The 17912-nt window shown below is 42.7% G+C and overlaps 1 protein-coding gene across 2 annotated transcripts in view; it reads right to left on the bottom strand.

Annotated features, from left to right (window-relative positions):
- The window catches only part of STK32B (serine/threonine kinase 32B), a 344720-nt gene that overhangs the window by 40779 nt on the left and 286029 nt on the right, over window positions 1-17912 (bottom strand). For both annotated transcript variants that reach the window (XM_068543234.1, XM_068543236.1), the window contains exon 6: window positions 7919-8008. In XM_068543234.1, the coding sequence (XP_068399335.1) occupies window positions 7919-8008 (90 nt within the window). The remainder of the gene's footprint in view (window positions 1-7918; window positions 8009-17912) is intronic.

The following is a 17912-nucleotide window of genomic DNA, read 5'->3' as shown; positions in this document are numbered from 1 at the left end:
AAGGAGACTTAAATTAAGATGCATAATTTAACTGAATTGCTGAAGGTTGTGTAAGAACTTAAGTGACAGAATAGAACTATTGTTTGTCCAGATACAACAGGAATTTGCACTACTCACAGACTCCTTTCTACATACCCTCACTGGGTACTCATGACAAATACTGGGCACAAAGCCCTTTCCTTATATGAAAAGGCAAAGGATAGAAAAGCCAAAATAATTTTGAAAAGAAGAAAAAAGTTGAAGGACTCTCACTACCTGATCCGAGTATTATTATGAAGCGAAAGGAAAAGTATGAGATTAGTCAAAGCATAAACAAATAGATCAATGGAACAGAATAGAATCCAGAAACAGACCCATACATTTATGGTCAATTGAGTTTTGATGAAGTTGCAAAGCCAGTGCAATAGAGAAAGAATTGCCTTTTCAACAAATGCTGGATGGAACCATTGGACGGTCCTTGTAAATCAATGAAAATTCACAACATATTCAAAAGTGAACTCAAAATGGACTGTAGTTCTAAATGCAAAACCCCAAAGTATAAAACTTCTACAAGAAAACAAGCAGAAAATCTTTGTGAGGGAGGAAAAGATGTTTAGAATGACACCCCGTACATGATCAATAAATGAAAAATAAAAAATTGGACTTCATTTGAACTTAAAACATCTGTTTTTAAAAAGATGCTATTAAGGTAACAGAAAGACAAGCCACTGACTGGTGAAAATATTTGCAAATATATCTGGTAAAAGACTTATAACCAGAATGTATAAAGAATTATCAGAACTTAATAATAAAAAACAGATGACCCAATCAATTAATGGGCAATGATTTGAACAGATACTTCACAGAGAAGTTATGTGGATGGCAAATAAGCAAATGAAACTATATTCAACAGTTTGTCAGTTTCTTAAAAAGTTAAATGTACATTTACATATGACCCAACAATCCCACTTCTATGTAATTATTCTAGAGAAGTAGAAACTTAAGTTTATATACAAACCTGTATGCAAACAGTTTATTTATAATTTTGTAAAACTGGAAACAACTCAAGTGCCGTACAACTGGTGAATGGATAAACCAAATGTGTATATTCATCCAAAGGATTTCTACTCAGAAATCAAAAGGAAAGCTACTGATCCACACAACATGGCAAAACCTCGAATGCATTATTCTAAGTAAAAAAGCCAGATTCAAAAGTTTATAGAAATACGACTCTGTTTTTGTGACTTTCTGGAATAGTCAAAACTATAGGGATAGAAAACTGATCACTGGTTGCCAGGAACTGGGAAGAGGGAATCTTGGAGGTGATGGAACTGTTTCTCTGTCTTCATTATGGTGGATTAATTTACTGGATTACACTAAAAGAGTGCATTTTACTGCATGAAAGTTGTTCCTCAAAAATAAGCATCTCGAACTATATATCAGTTCGATGATTTGCAAAGTGATTGTCTCCCTCACAAACAGCCAAACCGATGAGGGCAGGAATATTGCCTATTTGTTCACAGATGTGTTTTCAGCCCATAGAACACTGCCTGGCAGGTGGAAGGTGCTCAATAAATCTCTGTTGGATGGATGAATGATGGATGGATGGATAGATGGATGGATGGATGAATGATGGATGGATGGATAGATGGATGGATGGATGGATGAATGGATGGATTGGCAGGCTCTCAGGAAAGATATTGGGCCCTGGAGCCTCACGGGCCTGGGTCTGAATGCTGGCTCTGTCACTTTCTTTGGCACAGGGGTAGCAAACTTTACTCCCTTTAGCCTCCATCATTTCTACAAGGAAAGTACAAGCATGGCCATGGTGCCTCCACAACCACCTGTGTTTGCTCACTGGGGAAAGGAACTCACATCTGGTGAGTACCGAGAGGGCACCGGCCCAATGATCCCCCAGGGCACCCACCACCCCCCCAGCCGACCCAACTCCTATCGTGAATTAGGATTTGGTTGGGGTCTCTTTCCCCAATTAGACTGCAAACTCCATAAGGCAAGGGAATGTCAGATTTGGCTCTGGGTTCCCAGGGCTTAACATATACTAAATAGTCTGAATAATGACAACAGCAACAATAATAATATCAGTTACCAGTTTGATGCATCTACACTTGACTTTAGGTTATGTACTTTCCACAGTTACATCATGAAATCCTCACAATCTACTAAGGCAGACTGCATAACCATTAATCCCATTTCTCAGATGAGGACACTGTCGGGTCCCGTGGTTTGACCTTGGCCATGATGGGCAGTTTAAGTGTATTATGTTGGCTAATGGGATTTGCCTAAGTTCACCCAGCCTCTAAGTGGAAGACACCCTAATCACCCCACGCTGAAGCCCACACTTCATTGAGACCCATTTCTGGCAAGCCTGATTGCCCATTTTCTTCTCCAAGGCCACCCATGAGGCCAAGCCCGTGAGTCTCCAGCATTGGCCTTTCCACTGGTTCCGTGGCCCTTATCATGGCATTCAAGACCCTGGTACTTTGGCCTGTTTCGTCTCTCCCTCTCACCTCCTCTTGTTCTACAAGCTACAAAAAGATGGGAGCGCTAGGGTCTCCCAGCCCACCACGCTGCGTCACTCCTCTATGCCTTTGCACGGACTGAAATGGCCTTTCCTTATCCTCACCTGGCAGGTGAGCTCTGAGCACACCCTGAGATTTTAACTCCTCAGATGGTCCCACTCTGGGGAATCCATCTTGACAGGGACCTGCTTAAATCCAGGCCTGCACAGCTCTCTGCCCCACAGGTGTTGCGCCCCTTTGGCCCCGGAGAGCATAACTCACCCCTGTGCCCCGGTGCCTGACTCTGAGCCTCACATCTCTGCAACACGCTGTGTTTGCTGAAAGACCACTCAGCTCTTCATTTCACCTCAGGTGAATAAACTCTGAAGCCCCGGGAGGCTGCTGGAACATTTCTGACTTCTAATCTGGCACGTTTCAGAGAGTTTTTTTTTTCCTCTGTTGGTGAATTCCATCTGCTCTTTTAATGAATGAAAATTCAGTACTATGCAAATATTTCTTCCGGGATCATCCATCGTGAGCAACCTTTGGGAGCTTACTCGTCAGCCCGTTCCCTGAATCCATGTTTGGAACATTCTGGGAACTTGTTATTGGGCCTTTGAACTGAACAGCTCAAGTGAACGAAATCAACAAACCTGCCACTCGATAGCAGGAATTTACAGCCCTGGGAACTGCAGGATGTGACCTGAATGAGAGAGTTTCCCTCTCACCCCCATTTTCCCCACTAACCTCCCACTGCTCGGCACTGCCAACCCCTACAGTCTCTGAAAATATATCCATTTGGTAAATCAGCTGTGCTCTCTAAATCCCATAAAAATCTCTCCTGTGCAATTCGTTCACTAATTCAGGACTGAAGCTCCTTTAATTAGAAGGGCACTAGAAGCCCTGAATCCTAGGTATAGCTGGGACAATACACTTTTTTCTTGTCTGAGAAATGTGGCTTTCTGATACAAGAACTCAGTGTCAAAAAGGTACCTTGGTACAGTGGCAAAAGCATGGACTTCTGAAGCAATGTAAGTGCCCATCAACAGATGAATGGATAGAGAAGATGTGGTACATATACATGATGGAATACTATTCAGCCATAAGAACAAATGAAATAATGCCATTTGCAGCAACATGGATGGACCTAGAGATTATCATACTAAGTGAAGTAAGCCAGACAGAGAAAGACAAATATCACATGATATCACTTATACATGAAATCTAAAAAAATGATACAAATGAAGTTATTCACAAAGCAGAAGTAGACTCACAGACATAGAAAACAAACTATGGTTACCAAAGAGGAGGGGGGGAAGGGATGAGTTAGGAGTTTGGGATTAAAATATACATGCTACTACATATAAAATAGATAACCAACAAGGACCTATTATATAGTACAAGGAACTCTCCTCAATATCTTGTAATAACCTATAATGGAAGAGAATGTAAAAAAAGAATATATATATTTATACATATATATACATATACATATACACACATATATATAAAATGAATCACTTTGCTGTACACCTGAAACTAACCCAATGACTGTAAGTCGACTCTATTTCGATAAAAATTTTTTTAAAAAGCATGGACTTCGGACCCAAATAGACATGGCTTCAAATTCTGGCTCCATCACTTGCCAGCTGTGTGACTCTGGGCAGGTTAGCTAACCTCTATGGGCCTCAGGTTACTCATATATAAAATGAAAGAGATGTAGAATCCTCATGTGGATCTTCTGGGGATTAAATGTAATGACAGACATCTGGTAGGGTCAAAATACATGTTGGTTTTCTTCTCCTTTTTGACAGTGGGGCCACTGTGGTGAGTGGCCAGCTGCGTCAACCCTGGTCTGCTTTCCCAGAGGCTGAGAGCCTCAGAGATGAGTGGGAAGTCAGGGCATGAGGCTGAGGTAGCCCAGGAAAGTCTGCTATGAACGGTGGCAAAGCAGGGGCAGAAAGGTCAGGGTTGGGAGAACATTGTCTTGAATTTCTCCAGTGGTCCAGAATCTACTTTCTTAGAGATCAATTTGCTTTTTGGAAATAGCCTCAAGGCAGTGGGAACTAATTTATAGGATTATAGAGGTGGCTCCAATTGGGAGATTCTTCTCTTATGTCACCTCCGGCCTCTACCTGCCCCTTCGGCAAAATGCTTCTGGGCTTAGAATCGGTGTTCTTCTCTCCTGTGTCCTCCCTGGGGGATCCTGTCACTGCCGTGGCTTTGCTGCATCTCCGTGCCGGTGACTCCCGATGCACCGATGGAGTCCACATCACTCTCCAGATGCTTGGAGTACATCTGAATGTCTTGAAGTTCCTACAGACCTCACTTTCAACTTCATCCTTCCCACCATCCCACACACCTGCTCCTCCTGCGGTGTTCCCCGCACAGTGATCTTCACTGTAATCCCCTCTACTGCTTGATTCAGAGGCCTGGAGGCAGCCTTATCCCCTCTTTCACTGCCATTCTCCATCTCCATGTCTGATCTCTGTTGAATCTTAAAGCAGGCACCTCCTTGGATAGAACTGCCCCAGCTCTGGATCCTTCTGGAATGGGATTTCAGAAAGATCGTCAACAGTGAAAGCCTTATTAAGGTCCGTATTCAGCATCCCAAGGGGATTCTCTGAAGTGGACAGACCCACTCATTGTATACCCTCTGGTGTTCACAGTGACCTGGGTCTGCTCTCACCACCAAGGTCAACCTGGGTAGGTCCCCAGACCTCTCTCAGCCCATTTCCTCAACTCTAAAATGGGAATAAATAATTGCACCTACTTCATGTTTGTGAGGATTAAATAAGGTTATGGATGGAATGCCTGGCACATACATAGTAAATACTAAAAAGTATTGTTTTTACCATTATTTATTGCCAAACTTCATTTATGTAATCTATTTAGTAAGTTAAAGATGAAGGACACAAGGAGTCCATTCTGGGGAGACGCTGACATAGTTTCTGAATCTCCACAATCCACATATAAACAATGGCAGAGCAGATAAATCGCTAAACCAAAAACCATGGGCAATATTTACTACAAAGCTAAGTTGTCCCCCCAGACCCCAAACTATAAGCAGGTGGGAACAAACCAGCAACAGTGACAAGCCCTCCATGGCAGTGATTTCTGTACAGAAGGAAACAAAGAAAAAAACAACACAGCCTATGATGGACCAGAGGACAGGGAACTCCAAAACAGTGAGCAGACATTGACTGGGAGGCAGAGCTGCCCAGTCTGAGAATAGCAGCTGAAACTGGGAGGGACTTGTCCAGACGCATCTCAGGTGAGTGAAAAGGGCCCTTGGTAAGTTTTGCAGGACCTGGAGAGTCTGGGACACAAAATCGCTCTAATCAATCCAGCCAGAGCTCCCATCTAGGAAAGATCCCAGGGAGAAACTGTTGGGAGTGAAATCAAAACTGAGCAGGAAGGGGGCCCCTCAGACCAAAGAAAGAGGAGGTCCAGATGGAAGTGGGCAAGGAAATCCCAGGTAGCAAGCTGCCTTGGGATGTGACATGTCACTTAAACAACAGAAGAGGCAAGTCTGTTAGAAAAGCTACCCTAAGCCACACCATCTTATAAAGGTTCAGGAAAACTAATATTACGTGAAAATGAGCAACAGGAAAGTATCAAAGTCAAATTCCATGTCAAGTATAAGAGAAAGGAGAATAAAGAACAGAACAACATTGTACAAGGAAAGCACCTCAGAAAAGACAGTGTGGTGGATTGTTTCATAAATGGTTCCCCAATGAATCAGGCTGTCTGGTATCCATGCCCAGTGCAGTCCCCTCCCATGTGGTCCCTGGTCTTCGTCATGTGACTTGCTTTGTCCAGTTGGACATCAGGAAGTGTGAAGCAAGCAGAGGCTTGATAGGCACGTGGGAGTTGGGTTCTCCTTCTTGAAACCGCTGCCACCATGTGAGCAAGCTCTCTCTAGTCCCCTTGATAGGAAAGACCACGCAGAGAGAGGGGCCCATTTATCTCAGCTGTCCTGGCTGACCCAGCAGCTGAATGAGTGACCACAACAAAAACCAGCAGAAGAACCACTCAGTCAAGTGGCAGATAAAAAGGAACGAAACTGAGTTATTTGTAGTGAGGTGGATGGACCTAGAGACTGTCATACAGAGTGAAGTAAGTCAGAAAGAGAAGAACAAATACTGTATGCTGTCACATATATATGGAATCTAAAAAAAAAAAAAAAAAGAAAAAAAAGTGGTCAGAAGAACCTAGGGGCAAGACGGGAATAAAGATGCAGACCTACTAGAGAATGGACTTGAGGATACGGGGACGGGGAAGGGTAAGCTGGGACAAAGTGAGAGAGTGGCATGGACATATATACACTACCAAACGTAAAATAGATAGCTAGTGGGAGGCAGCTGCATAGCACAGGGAGATCAGCTCGGTGCTTTGTGACCACCTAGAGGGGTGGGATAGGGAGGGTGGGAGGGAGGGAGATGAAAGAGGGAAGAGATATGGGGACATATGTATATGTGTGACTGATTCACTTTGTTATAAAGCAGAGGCTGACACACCATTGTAAAACAATTATACTCCAATAAAGATGTTAAAAAAAAAAATCAACTGGCAGAATTGTGATAATACAATTGTTATTGTTCTAAGCCACTAGGTTTTGACATGGTTTGTCATATAGCAAATGACAACTAATACAGACATTAAGAATTAATAACTAATATAGACATTTAAAAATTATGCAAGACGTGAAAGAACACATAAATTATAATTTAAATACTCAGAAATCTGGCAAAAGAACTCAGGAAAAAAATTAGAAACAAAGGGAAATTATTTCAGAAATAAATACTTCACTACAAAGCAAATAAATGCAACAGAGAATGCTTTAAAATAAAGAGAAAGAAAAAAAATGAGACAAAATTTAAACATAGGATGAAAGAGATAAGAAAGATTTGAAAATGGCAACTATTGAAGACTGACAAAGAAGACCCAACATTCAGATAATAAGCATCCTTAACAAAGAAAAAGTAAAGGAAAAGAATGTGTAATAAAAAAAATGACATTTCCATGAAAAGTCCTAAAGAAAAACCAACCTGAAACCACATTGCAAGAGCACTGTGTACCTAAGAATATAGATCCAAAATGACCAACACCAAAATTGTATTCTGGCAACACTACTGGACTTTAAGGAAAAAGAAGAAGGGTTTGTTGTTTACTTGTTTGTTTGTTTTTCCCTAAGCTGGAGCCAACCTTTCTGGCTGAGTAGGAGTTCTCTAGGAAACACAGGAGGAGATGGTCTTCCTGGCAGGGGAGACAGCTTAGGTAAGGGCCAAAGGTGTGAGAGAGCATGGCACATACTGGTCATGGTTTGGGGTCTGGTGAGGGGATGGGAGGTGGGTGAGGGAGGGGTGAGATGAAGCAGGAGAGGAATGCTGAGGCCTGAAGGGGTCTGGAATACTCACCCATGTAGGGCTTGGTCCCCGCCATGGAGGAAGCCTTTTCTGTGCCTTTCACGACCGTCGCTATGTTGAAGTCTGTGATGTGAACATGTCCTGGAGATAGAGAATCAGAAACCACAGTTAGCAAGAGCTGCAGGCAGCTGGGTTATTTCCTTGTCTGGTTTAAATCTGTGGTCTGCAAAGCAGTGGGTGGAGCAGGAAGAAAATATTAGAAGTTTTACTTACATTAGTATTTTAACTGATACTTTAGAAGTGCCTATTTTGGGCGGCATCATTTACAGTAGCCAAGCTATGGAAACAACCTAAGTGTCCATCAACAGTCAAATGGATCAAGGTGTGGTATGTGTATACAGTGGAATTTATTCAGCCCTGAGAAAGAAGGACATCCTACCGTTTGGGACAATAAGGATGGATCTTGAGGGCATTATGTTAAGTGAGAAGTCAGACAGAGAAGGACAAATACTGCATGGTCTCACTTGTATGTGGAATCTAAAAAAAAAGTCGAACTCATAGAAACAGAGAGTAGAAAAGTGGTTGCTAGGGGCCAGGGGAGGGGGAAATAGGGAAAGGCTGGTAAAAGGATACAAACCTTCAGCTCTAAGATGAATAAGGTTTGAGGATAATGCAAAACATGGTGACTACAGTTGATAACACTGTATTGTATAATTAAGATTTGCTAAGATAGTAGCACTCATATATGCTCACCCTCCAAAAAATAGATACATATACATATATAAATATGTGAGGTGAAAAAAAAATCTATTTTATATGCAGGTTTTATAATGTGAATTTTGGTGGTACATGCATATTATTTATAAATAATCAAATATGTTGAAGACATAATGAAATTTTTATGGATTAAATTTTAGCAGCACTGGTCCAGAGAGTGAAAGCTCCTGATAAATAAATGAGACAGGAGAGTCCAGACTCCCTCTCTCAGGAAAACAGTGGGTTGGGAGAGGGCACAGGGAGAGAGGATTCTCATGCCCTGAAGACACCCTTGTTCTGCTGTCTGTCTGCTCTGGGCAGTGGGGGCCTCAGTACTGTACCTGATTAATTGAGTAGGGAGGGGGCTTGGGGGTTGAGACCACCTTCCATCCAGCCTAAAGTAACGGCAGCAGATGGGACATGGGTGTTGAAGAACCCTGAGAGAGAAGGAAGAGGGGCAGAAAAGGAAGGAGACAAGGAGATGTGGGGATAAAGGCGGAAAAGAAAGAAAGTGACAGAAAGAGGGTGACAGGTGAGAAGGAGGAAAATCCAAAATAGTGCATACTGGCTCTCTGGGGAATTTGGAACATAAAATAAAACCAGCTCTGTCCATCAATGGATGAATGGATAGAGAAGAGGTATAATGGGTGTAGATATACAATGGGATAGTACTCAGCCATAAAAAAGAATGAAATTTTGCCATTTGCAGCAACATGGATGGACTTGGAGGGCATTATGCTAAATGAAATAAGTCAGACAGAAAAAGACAAAAACTTTATGATATCACTAGTATGTGGAATCTAAAAAATACAACAAGCTAGTGAATAAAACAAAAGAGCAGCTGACACACAGATGTAGAGAATAAACTAGTGATCACCGGGGGGGAGAGGGCAGGGGTAGGGGATAAAAAAAAAGGGTTATTATGGGATTATAGGAAATCATGTGTGTGAAACTTTTGAAAACTATAAGGCACTACAGAATTTTAAAAACACATAAAATAAAATAAAACCAGCTCTGAGACCCTTGAATACCTGATATAAATGCAATCACATTTCTTTCTGTTTGTCATCACATCACCTTGTGAAAATGGTGGGATTTTCACCAAATCTGAGAGCTGTGTTTGGGATGGTGGGGCTTAAATACACAGGTGGGTGGCATACACAAAACTGGGACATTGGGAGAGCCTGGAGGGCACCTCCAAGAGATGGACAGAGCCCCGCTAGAGCAGGTGCACAGAGGCCAGCTGAGACGCTCATGGGAGAGGCGTGCCTGATGTGATCAGCCACAGTGGACAGAAAAAGCACCAGCGGTGTCACGTGCAAATCCCAAATCTCAGGCTCAACGGCCAGCACTGATGTGTGACCAAGCTGCTCTGCCAGGCGCTCTGTCCAGTGCCCCCCGGGGGAGATGCAGCAGGAAGTACTCAGTGATGATCTGGAGCACCCTTCAGCTGCTTGTGGATGAAGCTTAAGTCACCCAGCCAGGCCTCTGCTGGGAAACCTTCTGGCCAGACACACAGTGTCCCCACCCAGGTAGCATCTCTAGAACATATCCAGTCTGCTCCAGCCTCTGGGGCTGGGATGAGCATCCCTCCCATTCAGCCATCCGTGGTCCTATCTGCAGAGAGGCAGTGCAGTGCAGTAGTTGGGTGTACAGACTCTGAGCCAGGCTGCCTTGGTTTGGGTCTCAGCTTTATTGTGATCAGCTGTGTGGTATTTGCCTTGGGCAAATAATCTCCCTGAGCCTTGGTTTTCTCATCTGTAAAATGGGGATGATGATAACAAAATATCCATCTCAGAGGGCTGTTGGGAGGAGTCAGGGAGTTAATACATATGAAATGGTTACAGCATACTGACACACATGAAGTAGGGAATTTCGTATAAGCATTTACTCTTAGCATTATTGTCCTGCCAAGGCGTGGCTCCAATCCCCTCTCCAGCTAGGGCCAGTCCACCCCTGCATCCTCCGTTGCCTCATTTCTAATACTAACAAACAAGTGAATTCACAGTCCTGTTTTCCACTGTGAGGTATGTGAAAGTAGGTGGACATCTGAGTCATTTCTGCACCCCACACCTGAACAGTTCCAAGCACAGCAGCACCGCTGGGAGGGAATTCTGGAATCTTCAAATATGGTTTTTATTTGGTTTTCTTTCATTTCTCCTCCTCTTAAAATTTTTTAATATTTGCATTATCAAAGTAAAGCCAGCTCATTATAATAAATCACAGAATACAAACATGTGTTTCAGTCTTTCCTTTCCCTGCCATATAACCACCCTGATTCATACAGCTCCTCCATTATTTCTCCCTTCACTTATGCAAATGTATATCCACATACGTTAGGACTTTGGTTTGTTCTTACAATAAAGAGCTCAATACTCCATGGGTCATTCTAAGAGTCACTTTTGCATTTAACCATGTATTGTGGACATATTTCCAAATCAGTATACGTAGGTCTATCTACGAGATCCACAATCCCTACCTCCATTCGAAATCCATTGTTTTGTTTTGTTTTTTTGTAATTCATTTGGTGATAAAATCTGACCTGGAAGTCCTCTTCATAGTTTTTTTGGTTTTTTTTTTTTTTATTATTTATTTACTATTTATTTTTGGCTGTGTTGGGTCTTCGTTTCTGCGTGAGGGCTTTCTCTAGTTGCGGCAAGCGGGGGCCACTCTTCATCGTGATGCGCGGGCCTCTCACTATCGCGGCCTCTCTTGCTGCGGAGCACAGGCTCCAGACGCGCAGGCTCAGTAGTTGTTGCTCATGGGCCTAGTTGCTCTGCGGCACGTGGGATCTTCCCAGACCAGGGCTCGAACCCGTGTCCCCTGCATTAGCAGGCAGATTCTCAACCACTGCGCCACCAGGGAAGCCCAGGTTGTTTTTTTTTTTTTTCTTTTTAATTTATTTTAAAAAATAAATTTATTTATTTTATTTTATTTATTTTTGCTGCGTTGGGTCTTCATTGCTGTGCGCGGGCTTTCTCTAGTTGTGGTGAGCAGTGGCTTCTCTTGTTGCCGATCACGGGCTCTAGGCACGTGGGCTTCAGTAGTTGCAGCGTGTGGGCTCAGTAGTTGTGGCATGTGGGCTCTAGAGTGCAGGCTCAGTAGTTGTGGTGCATGGGCTTAGTTGCTCCATGGCATGTGGGATCTTCCTGGACGAGGGCTCGAACCTGTGTCCCCTGCATTGGCAGGCAGATTCTTAACCACTGCGCCACCAGGGAAGCCCTTCATAGTTTTATTTAATCTACTTAGGGTGAAAAGTCATGTTTTGCTATAGAAATATTTATATATTTGATTACAAGATGCTCTCCAAGCCTTGCTACATAGTATACAGTACATATTACATAATATACAGCATATATTATTTTAAAATATTATTATATGTTATGTTAGACACATTATTTTCATATTATTATGATATATATTATTTAATACAAGTATATATTTAAGTCTGAAAATATCTGAGTTATGAAACCATATCTGGCCCCAAGAGTTTCAGATAAGAAATTGTGGACCTGTATTTGCAGAGTATTCCATATATGGTTATACCATATTTTATTCAACAATTCTCCTATTATGGCACTCAGGTTGTTTCCAGTTTTGTTTGCTTAATTGTTTGTCTTGTTCTTATAAAATATGCAGCAGTAGTATTCTTGAGCTTCTCTTTACATATTGGTACTTTTATTTTGACTGGATAAATTCCCAGAAGTTGAAGTGTGTAGTTAAAGGGTATGCATTTTATGTTCCAAAAACTTACAATTTATGGTACTATGAACAGAATATGAGTGTGTATTTCTCTGCACTTTTACTAGCAGTAACTGCTATCAATAATTTTACTTATTGGCTATTATCAGATGGTGAGAAATGTTATTTCAGTGCTGATGTGGCTGCATAGTCTTCATGTGACCAGTATCCCTGCGAACTGCCAATCTAGAGTCTTGGTCAATTTTCAGTCAGAGCTCCTTGACTATTCAATACATTTACTCTTTTCTCTGGTCCATCTACTGCAAATATCTTCTTCTAGATTATTGTTTTTCTTTTGACTTTGTTTATAGGATCTCTTCCATTTGAAAGTTTAAAGAATTCAAACAATATATTATTTTTATAGTTTCTGAGTATTATTTTTCTTATAACTTTCCAGTTTCCAGAAACCTATTCTACTCCCAAGATTTTACATATTCCTCAATATTTTCTTATAATATATATATATATATATAAAATTTATGTTTTATATCAATATTTAAATCTCCCAACCATATGGATTATATTTTTCTATATGGTATAATATAGATTCTGATTTTATTTCTTCCAAATAGATAGCTATTTGTTTCAACATTTCTTGAAAATTTCATCCTTTCCCAATAACTTGTAATTTGACCTTCATTTTACATCAAGTCACACATATATGTGGATTTGCGTATGGATTCTCTCTTCTGTTGTACTGACCTATTGTTTATTGCTGGACCAGAACTATATTCATTTCATTACAATAGATTTGTAGCCCACTGTAAAATTAGATGAGAGTGGTCACCCTCATGATTGTTTCTTTTCCATGTTTTCTTGGAAACATGGAAAAGAATATTTATTCTCAAATATTTATTTTTGGAGATGAATTCTGTCCAGTTTTAGGAGATACTCCCATTAAGATTTTGATAGGAATTACACTAAGTTATGCATTCATGTGAGAAGTGTGGACATGTAATCCACCCAAGGTCATGCTCTGTCTTTCATTCAGTCCTTGCTTTATTCCTTCAGTGTATGTTTAGTGTTTTCTTCATTTAGACCTTGCAACTCCCTGGATAAATTTATTCCTAGATATTGTATAGTTTTGATCACTATTTTGAATGAGGATATTTTCCTTTTCTTTTTATACCTAGTTGTTTTTAGTACAATAAAAAGCTCTTAAGTTTTGCTTATTTATCTCCTATTTGGCTACTCTATTAATCATCCATAGCACAAGATATTATCTCCCAATATCCCATCTCCCCTTCTCAGATAGTAATAGAATTTTTAATTGAGTTCATGCTCACCCAGTTAAAGACTATATTTCCCAGACTCCCTTGCAGCTGGCTGTGGTCATATGACCAGGTTCTGACCAATGGGATATGAACAGAATGATATTTGCAACTTTCAGGATATTTCCTTAAAGGGAATGAGAATTCCCTCATTCCCTCCACTACCCCCCCATTCTGTCACCTGTTATGTGGGCTTGGGGGGATATTTTGGGCCACACAGATGTGGAGCAACAAAGTAGAAGCAGCTTGGGTCACAGTAAATGTCAGTGGAGGAGAGATTAGACTTTTACCAAAGAGAAAACTACTTCTGTTTCATTAAAAAAAATTTTGTGAGTCTTTGAAAAGCAATTATGTCTCTCTTAAATTTTACAACCTGCTATTAATTTTGATAGTTTTTCTAGTGAGCCTTTTGGTGTTTCTAGGCATAGAAGCACAGCATCTGCATACAATGATGGTGTCCTTTCCCTGGTTGAAGGGCTTAGAGCACAGTGGTTAAGAACAGTCTTTAGAGTCAGATTGCTCAGGAACAAACAGCTGTGCTCCTGTGTGGGACATCTGCTGTTTGTGGCCACTCACATCCCCTCATCTCAGCAATTACTCATCCCTGCACATCTGGCTGTGGAATGGGGCATGTGGCTCCAGCTGCAGCCAGCCAGGCTAACCTCACCCTTTGGCTCTAACAGTTGGCTCAGGGTTGGGCATATGAACCAATTGGGGCCAATGAAAACTGGGGAGATGATTTTCTAGGGATTCAGGAAATGAAGAGTTTTCTTTCTTTTTTTTCAGGAGCTACCTAAAGTGATATTCTCTGCCTTTGGCCAGTGTGATGTGGGGATATAACCACCCCCCTGCCCCACCCAGGAACTGTAGAAGCCACTGGCTTCCACAAAGAAAGACAAGCTAAAGATGAAGCCTATCCTTGGAGAAGGCAGAGCTGCAAGGGTGGCAGAGAAATGGTGCCAAAGCCTGAGCGAACCCTTCCTGAAGCCACAATCCACTGGGCTTCAGCTATACAAGCTAAAAAACCCCTTTATTGCTTAGGACTATTTGAGTTGGGTTCCGTGTTCTTTGCCACACACTGCTGGCATCCTAATGATGCAGCCACTTACCATGAGATTTGGGCAGGTTATTTCACTCTATAAGCCTCTGATTCTTCTAATATTAATAAGTACCTTGTAGGGTAGTTGTAAGCATTAAACAGGGTAGATAGGGACTGAGAATGTGACCTTTGAGCAAAGACCCAAAGAAGAGAGGCAGCAAGCCATTGGACTTCTGGGGCAGGAGTGTGATGGCAGAGGGAATGGGCAGCACAAAGGCCCTGCAAGGGACCAGCGAGGGGGCCAGAGAGAGAAAGTGGGAAAGGGGCTCAGATGGCTTTTACTCCAAGTGAGAGGGTTTTGAGAAAGAGAGATACAATCCAACTCACTTTAGAATCACTTTGGCTTGTGTATGGATTGTAGGGGCAATAGTCAAAGCAGGGAAACTGATAAAGAGGGAGAAAAAAAATGTATCCCCCATCTATTTAAGCTGCTGTTGTTTAGGGTTGCATAACTGGTACATAATTGGTGCTGAAGCGCATTTAATCCTCGAAGTACTCTTATCAGGGGGGTATGGCTACCCTGTTTTTTACAGACGAGTAGCCTGAAGCTCCAGAGGCCCGTGACTCATCCACGGTCAGCAGCTGATACGTGGGAAGCTGTTTGTCTCCAGCTTCTTCCGGGGCGGGCATTTCCCTCCGCCCCACGCTGCCCCCTTCAGGGCTGAGTCTCACAGCCCAGCCCTTACTTCCTCCCGGCCCTCTGGGGTGGAGGATCTGGGGCAGCTCTGAAGCAGACCAGTCTACCCGGGAATTCACGTCCAACAGGAGCGCCAGACAGCTGAATTCCACTTCTGGTTTCTGTACCGTGTGGGTTGATGTGCTGTAATTTCCCGGTGTCTCCTTTAACGGTTGAGTCAAGATGTGGGAAAGTGAAAATTAGTGCCATATGAGGTCTCCTCTGAGTTCCTTCTAAGGAGAGTGGAAATTTACTACAAAATGTGCAAATATGAACTGACTTCTCAGCTATTTGTTTTCTGTAAATTAAAAACATTCAAAATTCAGGGAGAGAAGGAGCCCAGGATATTGTGTGATATCTGTTAGTACAAGTTTTAATGAGAGAGTCAATAATCAATAATCATCCTCCCAGCCCTGTTTATGAATCCTGAACTCCAGCCCTGCTTCTCTCCTTTCTCTGAACTCATGGATATTCATCACACCTCCAAGACTCTGACACCATTTGGAATGCTTTTCCCTCCCCTCTGCCTGGCAGATTTCCATTCATTCTTCAAAACCTGGCTGGAGAGTTATATTACTGCTGGATGCACATCTAACCTTTGCTTGCTTGCTTCCACTAACAGGAGACTCACTACCATGAGGGGTGTGTGTCTTAGTTGGCTTGGGCTGCTAAAACAGATTACCACAGACTGAGTGGTGTAAACATCAAGCATTATTCCTCACAGTCCTGGAAGCTGGAAGTCCAAGATCAGGGTGCCAGCATGGTCGGGTTCTTGGTGAAGATCTTCTTCCTAGTTTACATGGCAACTTTCTTGCTGTATCCTCACATGGTGAAGAGAGAGAGAGCTCTGGTCCCTTCATCCCCTTACAGGGCACGAATCCCATCATGGGAGCTCCAACCCTATGACTTCTTCCAAACCCAATTACTTCCTAAAGGCCTCAGCTCCAAGTACCATCACACTGGGGGTTAAGGCTTCAACATATGAATTTTGGTGGAGACACATTTAATCTATGGCAGACTGACTAGTTTAGGCCTCTCCTCTGGACCCCGACCCATACCTCCACAGTCCCCTCCATTGTCATTCCCATGCTAGCATTCACCATGTTGTATCTGTCACTTTGTCCATCTCCTTGAGGCCAGGAATCCTCCCTCATTCATTTCTATGTCCCCAGTACCTTAGCACTGGCCTGACCTGGAGAAGGTTTGTTGACTGGCTGATCGACTGACCAAATAAAAGACTGAATGAAGGAAAAATGGTAGGCAATCCTATCACCTTTCCTCATTCTTTACTTCTTAAGGCTATCATGATATTTACAGGAGTTGACAACACTCCATTTCAATTTTTGACTTTTAAAACTGTAGCAACGTCACTTTTTCAGCTGGACCTCAGCTGGTGGGACTCAGCCACCCTCTCCATGGTTTTTGTAATCACTGGTGCCAGCGTCAGGATTGGCACCACGAGGACCTGTAACTTGGGCTATTTTCCGAGTACAAAAGTACTTGACATCCATGTGACTTGGAAAAATTCTCACTCATTTCTTCATTCACTTAGCAATCACTTAATGAGCACCTCCTACCTGTGCATATGGGTGGAGGGGGCTTGAAACTGCAGACCCTAAGGATGTGCCAGTTACCTGTGTCATGGAACTGGGGGGTGGGATGATGGAAGTTACACGGGGCTAAAGTCCCATCCACAGTCGCCTCATTGGGGTATAACTGCCAATGCAGAGAATCTTCTCAGTATTGCCAGTAACAGGGACTCCTACTTCGAAGACTGATTCCTGCATCTTCCCTATATATTCCAGGAGAAAACATCCAAAGCCTTCCTGAATTTTGCTGAATTTTCATTTGTTTCTTCTGCAGCTACATTGCACAAGTGTCTATTCCTGCTCCACCATGCCACCCCCCTTCCCTTCTCCCCTCTCAGCCCCTGTAATGAAATAACCCCAAACCCGCGTGGGTATTTACCAAATGAGTGAGGGCAGTGCAGTGCTCTCACTGGGACCGACAAGGCCACAATCCAGGAAAAGATGGGGTCTGCTTGGGAGGGGATAGTCAACCCAACGGCAGGCTTTGTTTACTGCAGAGTGAGTTCTCTCTAGATCTGTCCTCAGGAAGCCAAGATTGGATTCGTGGCTGTGAATTCCTGGGAGTGAGTGCTAAGGTAGTGCCCACCAGAGGGCACTAGATTGGGAGTTAGGCTGACAGGGGGTCCATGTGTAAGCGATGATCTCCTCCCACATTATTTTCTGCCCTGTTTCCCTGGAATTTGGAGTAAAGCCTCATGGGAACATCTATCCCCACCTTAGCTGGTTTACAGGGTCTACATCATGCCTAAGCCAGAGGTCACAGTGGTGCTGCTGAAAAGATGCAGCTGGATGCCCAAGAGGGTGAGAAGCTTGCTGTGGACCCAACTGCCCCGCCACGACAGGCTCACACGCTCACTGCTAATAATACCTGTACTTCCAAGATGTCAGTGTGATGCTACCCTGGCTGTGATAC

Source organism: Eschrichtius robustus, chromosome 4 (genome assembly GCF_028021215.1).
Source record: "Eschrichtius robustus isolate mEscRob2 chromosome 4, mEscRob2.pri, whole genome shotgun sequence".
Classification (NCBI taxonomy): domain Eukaryota; kingdom Metazoa; phylum Chordata; class Mammalia; order Artiodactyla; family Eschrichtiidae; genus Eschrichtius; species Eschrichtius robustus.
Note: the sequence above shows the minus strand (reverse complement) of the source record. Positions and strands in the feature narration are given on the sequence as shown.